The following is a 15180-nucleotide window of genomic DNA, read 5'->3' on the forward strand; positions in this document are numbered from 1 at the left end:
TTTTACAGCTTCAAGGTTCCCGGTTCGATTCCAAACTAAATTGGTGTGAATGAGTGTCTGAATGTATCTGGACCAGACAACAGTGTGTATACACCCAGGGTTCTCGGGACAGCCTTCGGATCCACTCAGGAAAAAGTAGTTACTGAAGATGAATACATTTTCACAGAATGTGATTGGGTAAAGGTGTCATGACTTTTCACCTTTCTGCCAGGTGATAGTCGTTACTGTATTAGAGCTGAATGCATATTTGGACAGAAATGGTCACAATCTAACTTAAACTTATATTTATTTCATAAATATTGGCATATTGCTAATGATTGGTTTGCAATTAGAATAGTTCTTCTCTCCAATACTGTATATACCCAATACTATATATATATATATTTTACATGACCCATAGAGGTAAAGCATCCTCTATGGGAACCCTTGTCCAATAAAGCACCGCTTGTCGTATTCCTGTCCAATCAAAGAATTCCCAACTAGTACAGACAGCCAAAAGAGAATAAGTTACTTTAACACGTGTCAAAGCATTAGATAAATATGAATACAAAGCATCAACATTCAGAGTAACTTCAGCATGGTGTGCCGCTGCAATCTTTCCAGGGCTGAAGTAATCAGCGCTATCTGGAGGGAGATGTTGTTAGCATAAATTAAATGAAACATCCACCCAAACAACTTGCATATCAATCTTCATAGTTAACACGCAATTTGCAGGGGCGTCCAAATTTCCTTTGTAATAAAAGTTGACTTTTTTTGTTGTTTAAATGTCTTTCATCTACATGCTATGGTCTGTTTTGCACGAAGCTTCAACATTTCACCATCAAAGACATCACAACTGTGATAAAACAAGCTCCCGCATCATGTAATGACAGCTCATCCTCGCTGTCACACACTCTATATTCAGACGAGACCTAATTGCCGGATCTTTCTGCATACATAATTACACACCTCTGCTTTCATGCGCAAGAGAGCACCAAAGCACATTCACGCGCTGGAGAGCACCCATTGTCAACGCTCTAATTCACCCTTTCACAAAAGGCAAGAAAAAAGAAGAACGCCTGGACAGACAGCTACTGTATATCAAATGGATTAAAAGATTTGCTAAATGCTGTTTGACTCAAATCTCAATGCAGCAGCTGGTTTTGCACGGTGACATCGCTTCGCTTTGGTCCCAGGACCTTTCCAGTGTACCCTGCATCAAAATGTTCTCAGACCTTAAACAAAGACTCGCCTTTCTCCCTGTGCTCAGGGTTCATATGCAATTTCTTAGTACTAGGAAAGCACCGAGTGTAGCTGTGCCCACTCAGAGAACACTATTAAATCTCCACAAACAGGTCATGATTGGCAGAACGTACTCTAATCACATAAGGCTCTTTTTATATTCACGTGAAATATTTCTTTACTAAGGTTAAGTGCCTTAAGCAGCAGGGGCGACCAATGAAACAGCGTGTGCAACAGAACAACTAAAATGCTTACCCAGAGGGCTTACTGTTTTTTTTTTCTTCTTCTTCTTTTTTGTATTTGTCCCCAATTTTTTTCTCTAATATTGTCGGCTTTCAATTGCCACCCACTAGCTAACTCTCTGTTCTCATACAACAGTAACCAACTGGGGCGAATGAAGGCTAACAATACTGTACCTGCCTTATACATACATACTGTACGCTCAAAAGCACCATGAAGGGATATACTTGCTCTGATTGAAAGGACAGAAAGAGAAAGCCAGTCGATTATGATCGTTATTTAAAGAAATGGGAATAAATGTTTACAACCTCAGCAGCGACCTCATTTCCCCTCTCGTCTGTTCCAACCACTCAGCATTCAGCATCACCCTATTATTTATACTAATCACCAGCCTGATCACCTTCCATCATCTGCACATGTTTCTCACCGGATCATGCCTTAAGTTGGAAGATTCTTTTAATGCTTGAATGATTCATAGGTCACTGTGTGGTTTAACAAGCAAAACATGTTCCTCTAAAACTGCTCAGGTACAGGGACTGGAGTGAAAATGAGAGCCAAAAAAAAGTCCGTCAGGAAGCCTGGAGCACTATTCCTCATGACTACAGAAAAATACCAGAAAGTCTAGATATTTGGAAGAAAATATGAAGAAATTGGGTTGGCTCAATACTTCCATAGAGTACTGTAGTTTCCTTGGCTTCGGACCACGTACGGTGGGTTTGAACTTACAATCAAGAGGACGAATTCTTTTTATTGTGCCGTGCTGAACATGCCAAGATAGCTGTTTTTAATCAGGTCTACCTTGATCCATCATTTTAATTGAAGAAAATTTGGATTCCTTGTTTTTTGTGTGTCATTATGAATATACAGTATGGAGATTATCTAAAAGCTTTTGCCAGCCCTTGCGTTTGGGACTGTAGCCCAGAAAATCCACAATACATTTAGGAAAGAGTTTTGAAGACATTGTGTACATGGTTGGAGTACATCAGGATTTAGGGGTGATAGAGCAACAATGACGTCATGAAGGTTTTGGTCATTTTGTATTTAAAAAGTAAAAACAAAAATATATTTGAATACAATGATTTAAGCATCAAGCAGCTGTGTGTGTGTGTGTGTGTGTGTGTGCAAGAATGACAAAGCAAACTAAAATAAGAGCAATCTGCTTTGATCGGTATGTCATAGTTGGATCCGAAACCCATCTCCGCAGTGACAGCCTGTGTAAAACAGTGATGTCAAAGCGAAGGCGTCTCACTAGGGAAGTTCAAATAAGGTCTTCTGTCTCCAGCCTGCTTTCATCCATTATCTCCGGTCCTTCTCTCTGAGGAAAAGCTCGTAACCTTTTCACATCCGGCTGCTGTCTCTGGGCTTTTGGGCCACTCACACTGAGAGGAGCACACTGAGAGAACTCAACTGTGAGATTAAGAAACAGCACACAGACGCCCAAGCTGTGTGACCTGGCCTCAAGCTTACAGAGATGACCCTAATAAATACACCGCATGTGGCTTTGATTCTCCTCTACACACCTACACACTCATTCATATGCACACGCTGGCGCACACGCACACACACACACACACACACGCACACAAACACTCTGCCAAAACAAATCACACACTAACATGTTTTTGAACCACCTTTTGCTTTGATTATGTCTGTGGCATCATTTCAGTAAGCTTATGCAATGTTACAACATTTATTTCCGTCCACATTAATTGAAACACTCTTTCACAATTTGAGCCGATGATTCCTGGCATCGTCATTTTGGAATATGTCCGTGCCATCAGGAGAGAAAAAAAAACTGGTCATTCCGTACATTCAGGTCATCAGCTGACTTCATTTTATTGTCACATAATGTTGCTGAACCTAGACCTGACCGACTAAAACAACCCCAGATTATGACTTGTATATATTTATATATCATGAATTATGTATCATCAATACAGATCTTGAGTGAACTGCCTTTTTTCTGATTAGCCTCGCTGATTGGGTTTTTTACAGCTTAAGGTTACACAGCTGTTTAGTCCCAATCCCTTGAGTTCTCTTCACATTGTTCGTGTGTGTGTGTGTGTGTGTGTGTGTGTGTGTGAGAGAGAGAGGAAATGCTCTTACTGTCACTTTAAAACATGAGTTCTGTGAGTTCTACTGTTTTTTTTTTCTTTTTTTTTTACTATTTGACTTCACTAAGCCTTTAAGTGATCTCCCATCACACTTATTCAGGATGTTTTTCAGACCACATTTCTTCCTCAATGATGATGGTTCAGCGTTTTTCAGTTCCTAACCTAATTTTAGTCATTTCGGTAATCTCCTTAGTCGTTTTTTTTTTTTTTTGTGCTTGATGCAGGCTAATAATTTGACTCTTCTGAAACAGAGTAACATCTTTGCCTTGACCGCAGGATATGTTAATATTCAGGGATAAATGTTGGATTTAGGGTTAAATTACTTGTTGTTATCTAATTCATATTACTGACTGCAGTAATAATGCAAGGGAAGGCTCTTACTTATTTGCTTAGTTTAATCCAGCTGGTGATTTGATGGATGGATGGATGGATGGATAGATAGAAAAACATGGACTTCATTCTGCTGAAAATTAAACAAATTTAATTTTTACTACACAAAAATTCCATTGGATAGCTGCTCTCATGTTTCGATTATTTTTCAAATCACTAATTTTATTGAAGCATTCTTGGCTTCAAAATGTAAAGCTTTTGCATTAAATGATCCATATCAAACCAACACAATGGCAGTAGGAATGAGAATTGTTTCATTAACACGTAAACACGAACTTATAATAACAAGTTAAAACACACATAAAAACAGCAACTTTGAGACCAAATTTCTGTACTTTTAAATCAGCAGTTCTCCAGAAGAAGCAATTATTTCAGACTCTCATCCTTCCTTCAGTATTAGGAGCTCTTGAGCTGTGAATTGCAGTGGACTTGACCTGGTGTTATGTGTGTGTGTGTGTGTGTGTGTATTCCTACAGACCTGCGCAGGATGACAGCGGGCTTCATGGGCATGGCCGTAGCCATCATCCTATTTGGCTGGATCATTGGCATGCTCGGCTGCTGCTGGGACCGAGGCCTGATGCAGTATGTGGCGGGTCTGCTCTTCCTCATGGGTGGTGAGTCCAATACCTAACACACATGCACACACTCTCAGAGGGTATCTATTATGAGTCACTGTATATCTGAGACTGTGGTATTGTGTACAAAATGAAAAAATGTAACCTTATTTTGTCTCCCAAGGAACATTATTTAAAGTCAAAAACAAACAATACAACATTTATGCACAAAAAACTGTAGATAGTCTTAGTAAAAAGTTTGTCAAACAATTTCTGTGATGCTTCTTTGCTTATTGCTTATTAAAGAGTACAATAAATTTCATAAAAATCAAATATTTTAGCGTTTCCTAATGTTGAAGCATGTCTAGCAGTAGTGTGCTGCAGTGAGTTAGTTCTCACTGCTACAGTGACATACCGCTTTAGTAAATTTAGATACTGGTACACTGTTATTCAAGGATTTCAAATTCAAATTCAAATTCAAATTTTATTTGTCACATACACAAACATACACAGTACGAAATGTAGTGAAATGCATTATACGACTGCTATTGACCCTAAAAGAGAAGTAAAGTTTACAAATAAGAATACGATAGAAATTAAATAAAAAAATTAAATTAAACTAGGAAAAAATAGAACTAAAAATAAAAATAGAAATGTGCTAGAAAAAAAATGGAACTAGAAATAAAAATAGAAATATGATATGCATAAAAATAGAAATATACTGTACATAGAAATATGATGTGCATAAAAATAGAAATATACTGTACAAATTGAAATATACTGTACTGGTGTGCAAATATGCATAGAACAAAGTGTCTTTGTGCAGAGGTTATTAAAGTGTCTTTGTGCACTGGTCCAGGATGTAAACGTAAACATGTAGTGTAGTTGTGAAGGTAGGTGTGCAAAGTTATTAAAGTGTCTTTGTGCAATGGTCCAGGATGTAGATGTACAAAATGTAGTGTAGATATGAAGGAAGGTGAGCGTGTAAGTGTCCATAGTGTTCATGGATGTGAAAAGATTGATAGATTTGGTCAATTATGAAAAGATTGTGTTAGTTCGTGGTTGTGGTTGAGAGACCTTATTGCCTGCGGGAAGAAGCTCCTCCTTAGTCTCTCTGTGTTGGCCTTCAAGGAGCGGAATCGCTTCCCAGACCGCAACAGAGTAAACAGTCCGCTATTGGGGTGGCTGAGGTCCTTCACGATCTTCCTGGCCTTGGTCAAGCACCGCTTGCTGTAGATTGAGTGCAGGTCAGGGAGCTCGATGCGGATGATGCGCTCAGCTGATCGCACCACCCTCTGTAGAGCTCGTCTGTCCTGCATGGTGCTGTTCCCGAACCAGGTCGTGATATTTCCCGTCAGGATGCTCCCTATGGTGCAGGAGTAGAAATTCCTGAGCACCTTGGAGGGCAGTCTAAAGTCTCTCAAGCGTCTGAGGTGGTAGAGACGCTGCCGGGCCTTTTTTAACACGGTGTTAACACGGTGTTGATGTGACAGGACCATGCCAGGTCCTGCATGATGTAAACACCGAGGTATCTGAAGCTGTCCACTCTCTCCACTGGGCTCCTGTTGATGACGGGGGTCTGGTAGTTCCTCACCTGCTTTGTACTGAAGTCCACTATCAGCTCCTTTGTCTTACTGACGTTCAGGAGGAGATTGTTTCTCTGGCACCAGTTCTCCAGATTTCCAACCTCCTCCAGGTAGGCCGTCTTATCTTTGTTCGTGATCAGGCCCACCACAACAGTGTCGTCAGCAAACTTGATGATGGTGGTGGAGCTGGTAGTGGCCACGCAGTCGTAGGTGTACAGAGAGTACAGCAGGGGGCTCAGAACACAACCCTGGGGGGCTCCAGTGCTGAGAGTGAGGGAGGCTGAGACATGTCCGCCAATCCTTACTGCCTGTGGTCTGCCAGTCAGAAAATTGGAGATCCACTGACACATTGATGAGCTGAGTCCCAGGTGCTCCAGCTTGGTGGTAAGTGTGGAGGGAATTATGGTATTAAATGCAGAACTGTAGTCGATAAAGAGCATTTTCACATAATTCCCCCTCCGAGAGTCCAGGTGAGTGAGAGATGTATGGAGGAGATGAGAGATTGCATCGTCCGTGGAACGGTTTGGACGATAAGCGAACTGTAGTGGGTCAAGTGTGTCTGGTAGTGAGGAGATGATGAAGTCTCTGACCAGGCGTTCAAAGCACTTCATCACTACTGAGGTGAGGGCTACAGGGCGATAGTCATTGAGAGAAGCAGGATGTGGTTTCTTTGGGACAGGAACAATGATGGATTCTTTGAAGCATGTGGGGATCACCGACTGAGATAAAGAGATGTTGAATATCTCAGTGAACACAGGTGCTAGCTGGTCTGCGCAGGCTCTGAGAATGCGGCCTGAGATGCCGTCTGGTCCTGCTGCTTTCCTGGTGTTCACTCTCTTGAAGGCTCTCCTCACGTCATGCTCGGTGATGATGAAAGCGCTTCCGGTGCTGGCAGTGACTTCCTGTCTGCAGCCGTTAGCGCCGCTAGCATTAGCATCGCTAGCGTCTTTAGCTGCAGCCTCAAAGCGAGCATAGAAAGTGTTCAGCTCGTCTGCCAGAGACACGTCTGCGTTTATCATACCGGATGTTGGTGCTTTATAATCCGTTATTGTCCTTAATCCCTGCCACAGGCTCCTAGAGTCACTCTGTTGGAGTTGTGACTCTAGTTTCCTCCAGTAGCGCTGCTTCGCCTCTTTCACCGCCTTCCGGACGCTGTATGACGCAGCCTTGTATGGTTCCATGTCCCCCGAGGCGTGTCCCGTGATGTAGGCAGCGGTGCGAGATTTCAGAGCATCGCGGATGGTTTTATCCACCCACGGCTGTGAATTACTTTCAGGGATCCGAATTTTATATAAAAGACACAACAGCAGCTTGGTGGTGTAGTGGTTAGTACTGTTGCCTTGGACCTCCAGGGTCCATGTTTGATTCCCGCCCAGGCTCCATTCCTGTCTCTGTTTGCATGTTCTCCCCGTGCTTGGTGGGTTTCCTCCGGTTTTCTCCCACAGTCTAAAGACGTGCAGATTAGGCTAATTGGTGTTCCCAAATTGCCCGTAATGGCTGTGTGCCCTGAGATGGATTGGCACCCTGTCCAGAGTGTACCCAGCCGCGTGCCCTAAGTCTCCTGGGATAGGCTCCAGGCCCTCCGTGACCCTGAATAAGAATAAAGCGGGATAGGTGGTGAGTAAGTAAAAGACACAAGGATTTTTGAGAGGAGGATCTATTTTGTTGCAATGACTGAATATAAGACAGTTGTTTGGCCTGCCATTGAGTTTAAGTTAGGTTTATACAGTAGGTTTGCATGAGGTAATGATTTAAAGGGAGAATACAGATTTTTTGATGTCTGCTTAAATGAAAATTGGGATGCATATAAGTACATTACCATGCGTCTCGGTGGTTATAAGTTTTCTTGCTCTACACATCGACCGTGAATGCAAGTACAGAGTAATCAAGGCCAATTTCCACAACCCTCGTTCCATCTACAAATGCATTCCAAAGATCTACTGAGACTCATATGAAGCTTCTGCACTCCCAATGAGCTAAATCGAGTTGGTTTCAAAGTTATGGTGTATTTAGTACAAATCTAACTCTTTTCTTTTAGGGTTGTGGATCTTATTAGGTAAAAGTGCACAAAGTGACCTTTTAAAGATTGCCAATTTGCGATGCTGGTCACAAAGCTTTAAACAAAACCACACCGCCTACACAAGATACCGAATGGATTTTTAAAAAATGATTTCATATTTACATCCACGCATTATGTAAGGAAGACCCACTAGTTTTTCATCATCGGAAAAAAGAAAAAGTGCAATCTTCCCACTTCTTTTGCAATGACCACTCGCTAAGTACACCGCTCAGTCTAGCTGTTTTTGTGCCATGCAGTTTGATGATCTAACATGTACCTGGAATATCAATCTCTTCAGGGTTTTTTTTTTCACCCAGTTACATCATATTGTTTGGCAGAGCCAGCCAGACATCTCCCCTGCTGGAAAAATGCCGTGGGTTTTATTGTAGATGTTGATTTTGGTAAACATTCCAGCCTCCCTTCACGTCACACCGCCTGCTCTGTATGCATCGTGAAGCTCCAGAGCTGTGGGGAGCAAAGCGACGATGCAATTAAAATGGGTGGCATTAATGTAGTGGCCCGCTCTCGAATAATAAGGAGGCAATTAAAAAGGCAATTAAGATGCTAAGTCATAAAAACAGAAGGTTGCACTGAGGGTCAGATTACAGGGAGCTGAGCGCTCGCTTGGTCACAGGGTACACATAAGTTTTCTCAGTTAAGGAGATTTAAACACATATAGAGAGAGCTCATTTCTTATATATTAACGCAACTGTTTTGATTATTAAAACCGTGCATGCGGTTGAGTCATATCTCAAAGAAATTCAAATGTCTGTATTTTCCTTGCACTTTCTAAAGAGCATTACATTGTCAATACAATACTCTTTTAATTTTTTTCTTTTCCCAGGCACGTTCTGCATCATCTCGCTGTGCACCTGTGTAGCAGGAATCAATTTTGAGCTTTCCCGCTATCCGCGCTACCTGTACGGCCTCCCAGACGACATCAGCCACGGTTACGGCTGGTCCATGTTCTGCGCCTGGGGTGGCCTGGGCCTGTCGCTCATCGCCGGCTTCTTCTGCACGCTGGCTCCCTCCGTTCAGCCGATCCCACGCTCCACCTGCCTCAAATCCCGGCAAGAAAACGGCACAGTGTGTTAAGCGGAGGCGTCCGACAAAACAGCATCATGCTGAGTGAAAAACATATAAACAGAACTGATTATCAAAACCATACGTTTGTTCCAGAATCATTTCTGACCTCACCAATCAGACGCCATTTTCGTGTGACTTTGCAAATGATATCCTGATCGTTCCATGATGAAATCAAAAAATCAAAAAATAAATAAAAAATACCCAAATGGAGACACTACACAAGAACACTTTACTTTCAGGATTATAACTCTATCCGTTTAAGAACCAAGGTGGCATGAAACGGCGACTAACGGGGACTTGTACATCAGTATGTGAAAATACAACAGCATGAAACTTGAAAGGTGTGTAAGAGTTTCTAGCTGTTCTTCGTTGTCTCTTTATTGCTAAATTGGTGCTTTTGGGGTTGAAAAAAAGAAATCCCAATATAGTATATGTGTTTTGTGTTTGAAGAGATACTGAACTGGGGACAGTGCCAATCTTTGTGTAAGGATTGTAACAGAATGCAAACGACAGTATAGTGGACTGGAGCAGCATCAGATACCGGACACGACCACAAGCCCTTCAGTCTGGAGACAAACAACCAGTACTGTAGGAGAACACTTTGAGGAATGGGACATATCTGCTGGAGCCAGTATCTCTCTACTGCGATATTGCAAATTGTAAAGAATATTCCAAAACAAATCATTTACCCTGAAGAGGGGTTTTGGAGAATTTCATTCCTTCAATCCTCCATCAGGATCATTTCAAAGTTTCTAACATAATACTCCACGTTTTTTTTTTTTTGGTTTTTGGTCTTTTTTTTCTTTCATCCACACATACCATGAACGGGTGTGAGTGTGTGGTGGGTGTCTGTCCTCCATTTTGTGTGTTCTTAACAATAAATGTCTGTGTGGTGGAGAGGGGTTTTAGATTCTGTAGAAGTAAGGACTGGGGGAACAACAGTGTCAGGAAAGAGAAAGAAAATGCCAGAAACTTTAAGAGTAGTAGGTTAGTTCTTTGATAAATAAATAAAAAGAATTAAAAAGGAATGATGCCATATCTCGTTTGAAAAGAAGAAAGCACAGGTTTTTTTTCCTAGAGACAAAGATGTCTCAGCATCATAATAGCTGTCTGGGAGATGGCACTTATTCCATTTGATAGAATGAAGCCCTCATTTAAAGTTAGATTCCGGTTATTGTGATGCCCCAATTTAAACAGGCTCATTAAAAGGACACAGTGTTTGCATGCTTCTTAATTACCAGAGACATTAGTGACAAAGAAATCATGGCATCTCCGCCAAATAGAGGACGAGAGTGGCCATTAAATAAAGCACACGCTTAATGCGACCTATAAAGCCTGAACACTATTGGACCCCTTCAATCCCAGATCAAGCCGTGATACTCACACTCATCCGCCTGCTTCACATTCAATTTCATTCCCCTCACTATCCATTATTAATGTCCTGAGAGAACCATGAAGAGTATCTAAAAAGCTCACTGAGACAAGGTGTCCTCAATCTCAGCCTGGCCAAACTGTATTTCGGGAAGGCTTTGCCACTGTTTGTGGAGTCTCCCATGTCTGAAATGCTGGGTCATTTTCTATCTGTCAATAAGTATAGGTCTAACGCAGACCTGCCAACCCTAGAGAAGAGGAAAATGTGGTTGCACAGCTTTGGGGAGCAACAATGCCCTAAACACTACAAAAACATAATTCCTTAAAAAACAGCCTTTTACAAATATAATGAGATTTGTAGAAATGCTTCCACGCAACATATTTAGAGTCATATATAGTACGTACTGTATATACACACTTTAGGAAAAGAAAAGCTTGTAAAGTATTTAATATAAATCTATCTATAAACCGCCCCTTTACACACACACACACACTCCTCCTCTCGCCTTCACACACTTCCTTCCTTCGTCCTCCTCCCGCCTTCACACACACACACACACACACACTGCTTTACACAGAAACACTGCCCTGTCACGATTCTTTTTAAAGGTAAAGTGCAGGTTAATTTATTTGTTTTTTACTTTTACCTTACAGCAGTGATTCCGTTAGCGTACGCTTACACGAGAGTTGTTAGCGATGTTCCGTGCTAATTTTCCCCAAAAAATTTTTAAAGGAAAAGCTTCTATTATTTCTTATGGGGAAATTCGCTTTGTTTTACAAGTGTTTCCAAATACGAGCCCGCTTCCAGAACAAATGTGCTCGTAATCCAAGGTTCTACTGTATATAAAAAAAATATAATATTATATTATTATAATATACTTTTTTTCTTTCCTTAAAGTGTGTATACATGACTTCCAATATTGATTACAGGATCAGTTATTAAATTGTAAAAGTGACAATTTTATCAAAAGAACGTTTTTGATGGAAAAAATGTTGGCATATGCGGAACAAATATACAAGGGAAGTTTAAGTCAAACCAGGACATGTGATGAAATTTCTTGTGAATCAAGGTGTAAAATCAATTGACATTCAAAAGACTTCGAGCACAGTAGGATGATGAGACTCTTAGGCGCAGTAAAACATTTTAATGGTGCGAACCTTTTAAAGAAGGCCGTATGTCTGTGAATGATGATCCTGGCTAAGGTTGATCAGGGCCAGCCAAACACACAGCTGTCAATCATTCCAGATCCCTATGGAGATAATGACCTCTCCATGGTGGTTTCTTGTCTTAGTGTATTACCTTGTGAAAAAACTAAATGTGTAAAAGGTCGGCAGGTCTGCTAATGCGGATGAATGCAATATGATAGAATAGAGCTTGGGTCTCTGTCCATCTGTAGTCTGTAGTCTGGAGTGTGAGGCAGTTTGGATGCAAGGTGATAACAGTTAGCTATTAAATTACATTAGCCAAGCTATAGGAACCAGATGGAAATCCCCGATTACTATATTCTCACAACTGCAAATATATTTATGGAAATCTGGTCCCAAAGGAAAATTGTATAAGCCCATCTGGTCTTATATAAGATGGTGTTCCTGGACACACTTAAAAGGAAAAAATATTTAGGCTATTTCAGTCTGCGAGGATTACGCAACCAGGCATTGATATAAACGAGGTTGCATCCTTTCCTTACTGCTGAAAAGCAGACGAGCTCTTTCCCATCGTTTCTTATCGGGAGGCTGCAGGCCAGCACCACTCCATCTGCATTTCCTTAGCTAGGAAACAAACCTTAAAAAAAACATCATGCATCTTCTGATCATACATCTGAGAAATCACATTTTTCACACACATCATTGACTTATATTTTGAAAAGAATAATTCAGGCCTATATAGCCACACATGATGCAGGGTTTAGAAGAGTTGAATGAATGAATGACTAAATGAATGAATGAAGCTTAGCACAGATCAGGCAATTTGCACCCATTCTCTCAGTCCACACATACATCCCAGATTGTAATATTTCTGATTCCACTATACTTGAGCAACTATTTTACTAAAAAGAGAAATTCAACAATTATGCGACATTCAGATCCTAGCTGTTTTTATCAATCTAACATTAAACAAGAAATTTTGGACATATCCTGTTATCACTCCATCCAACTAATGCCTGTGTTTACATGAAAGAAGCCAAACATGTGTATTGTGTCTTTCTGTTTAAAGAACAAGGATTTGGTGTTTGGGAATTGCGTTCCGAGCGAGTGGGAATAAAGTTTTCCTCCATTTATTGTAAAATAGTAGCAGGATAACAGAAACTGCAACTTTCAATTTTATGAGACAGTTAAAATCTAAGGACTTATCAAATCTTTTTCATCAGTAATGTGTCTGTTGCATAAATCCAAAAAATGTACAAAAAATTAAGACGAAAAAAAAAATCATGGAAATGTTAAAACTGTGGAATGTAAAACCATGAAATAAAATGTCATTGGTGTGTTTATTTGTGTGGCCTGTTTCCTTAACACACATCAAAGCTCACAAAATGTATTTCTTAATGCCGTGTAAGAAATCAAATTCAAAACATTGAGAGTAGTTAGAAATTAGATAAACCTTCAATTAATGTGTATTATTTTATATTCTTTTATTTAGGCAAGCAAGAAAAAGCACAGATGGATGAAACAGGAAGCTTACTTATTTCCATATTTTGCTTACATGACCTTCATAAAATAAAATATTGAGTTGTCATGGAAAAAAAATTAAAGTACAGGAAATTAATTTCAAAGCAGAAATCACCCCAGGCCTTGTCCTAGTTTCATACTCCTACATTACAACAACAACTATTATTATTATTATTATTATTATTATTATTATATAAACATAAAATATACTCATTAGCCATAACATTAAAGCAGTGACATAAATTTTCAGTTATATAACAGTAAACTGGTGACAGGATCTTTGGTACCCAAGGATCATGTGTAAAAGTTGGTGGCCATTTTTTAATTAAATGGGTTTTTTTGTGTGTAAAACAATAATAAAGATTCTGATCATAGCAGGTATTAGTATTAGGCCAACACCACCGCAGACTAACATCAACATATAACTTTTTACCACGCTTTTCCTTATTTATCAAAAATGAAGAAAAAAAAACATGTGGGCAATACTAAGACCCCCTTATTGCTTCCACAGGATTTAGGAGGGTAAGTTGCAGCCAGGTGCTGCTAATCATCAGCCCTTGATTAATTGATGATTTGCAGGTGTGCAGACCTCTATAAAAGCAGAAGTTTTAAGAGTTTGCTGGTCTGCAGCCTTCAGGTGTGTGTTAACACAATTCCAAGACATAAGCAATGGTCTGAGAGAAGCAACTGTTGCTGCACATCAATCTGGAATGTGTTAAAACTAGTGATGGCGAGATGAAGCTTCATGAAGCTCTCAAGCCTTCCAGCCAATTGGTTTAGAAAAGGGTTCATTTCTCAAGGCTTCATTTGCACACACACCCCCTACTGGTCAAGGAATGTAAGACAAGCAGATGTGTTTGTAGTCATTTTACGAGTACTGTACAGTATGTGATCAAAGCTGCCTTGCCCTAGGTTGGGCATGGGAATAATACATGATTTTCATTAAACTATGCATTTTTCTATTGTGAGCACTAGATAATAGCTCGTCTCCTCCTATTAACATGCTTGTGTTTTTTTTTTCATAAATAGTGTTTATAAGATTTCTGTGCCCGTTACATTTTGATCAATGTTCCATGGTAGTAGCACACATACCAAAGTGACCCTCCTCCATTACATTATATTTCATAATTTCTGTCATATAAGAGAGAGGGACAGTGATGTTTTCCAACTGGGGCAATGTTACTAAAAAGTTGAAATAGTACTAATAATAATAATAAGATGAAGAAGAAGACAATATAGGTGCTTAGTTGATGTGAGTCTGGCAGGATGTAATTAAGTCTTTTCAAACTAAGGCAGTGTTACTGAAAAGAGGAAAGAAGAGAAGGGCAGTGCATGTGCAACTGGTTGTGTGGGGGCGACACTTTATTATGGGCCCTATATATATATATATATATATATATATATTATTATTATTATTTTTTTTTTTTTTTTTGCACAGGAAAAATCCTGCAAATAATAGATCTATAATATCAAAGAGAATATACATCAGGAATAACATTCAGAGCACCTAAAAAAACAGAGCTTGGGCTTTATTTCGGTCAATACATGGCGGCAAGATTCGAACCACTTCCTGAACCGCCAATTGCAGCGAGGCTCAGTCGCCGTAAACAATACAAGTCTTGAAACACACTCCACTAAATAGTTTCCGGATTTCTCGACAAACGTTTCGAAGCATCATCACAGTACGTCCCATCACTAGTCACAACACCATTTCCAAACATTTCGGAGTTAAGCGTTTTACAGTGAAAAAGATTATTCACAAGTGGAGAGCCTTCAAGACAGTTGCCCGTTTTCACTCACAGAAATATAGAAAACCCAAGAGCTACACCTCAGATCCTGCAGGCCTCACTGAGGATATTAAATGTAAAAGGCAATGCCAGCACAATAAGAAG

General features: G+C 40.1%; 1 protein-coding gene across 1 annotated transcript in view; it reads left to right on the forward strand.

Moving 5' to 3' along the window:
* The window catches only part of tmem178bb (transmembrane protein 178Bb), a 109854-nt gene extending 98385 nt beyond the window's left edge, over positions 1–11469 (forward strand). Inside the window, exons 3-4 of the mRNA XM_053508702.1 lie at positions 4442–4579; positions 9009–11469. Coding sequence (XP_053364677.1) covers positions 4442–4579; positions 9009–9259 — 389 coding nt within the window. The 3' untranslated portion in view covers positions 9260–11469. The remainder of the gene's footprint in view (positions 1–4441; positions 4580–9008) is intronic.
* The last annotated feature ends 3711 nt before the right edge of the window (positions 11470–15180 follow it).

The sequence above is a fragment of the Clarias gariepinus genome, chromosome 12 (genome assembly GCF_024256425.1).
Source record: "Clarias gariepinus isolate MV-2021 ecotype Netherlands chromosome 12, CGAR_prim_01v2, whole genome shotgun sequence".
NCBI classification, from domain to species: domain Eukaryota; kingdom Metazoa; phylum Chordata; class Actinopteri; order Siluriformes; family Clariidae; genus Clarias; species Clarias gariepinus.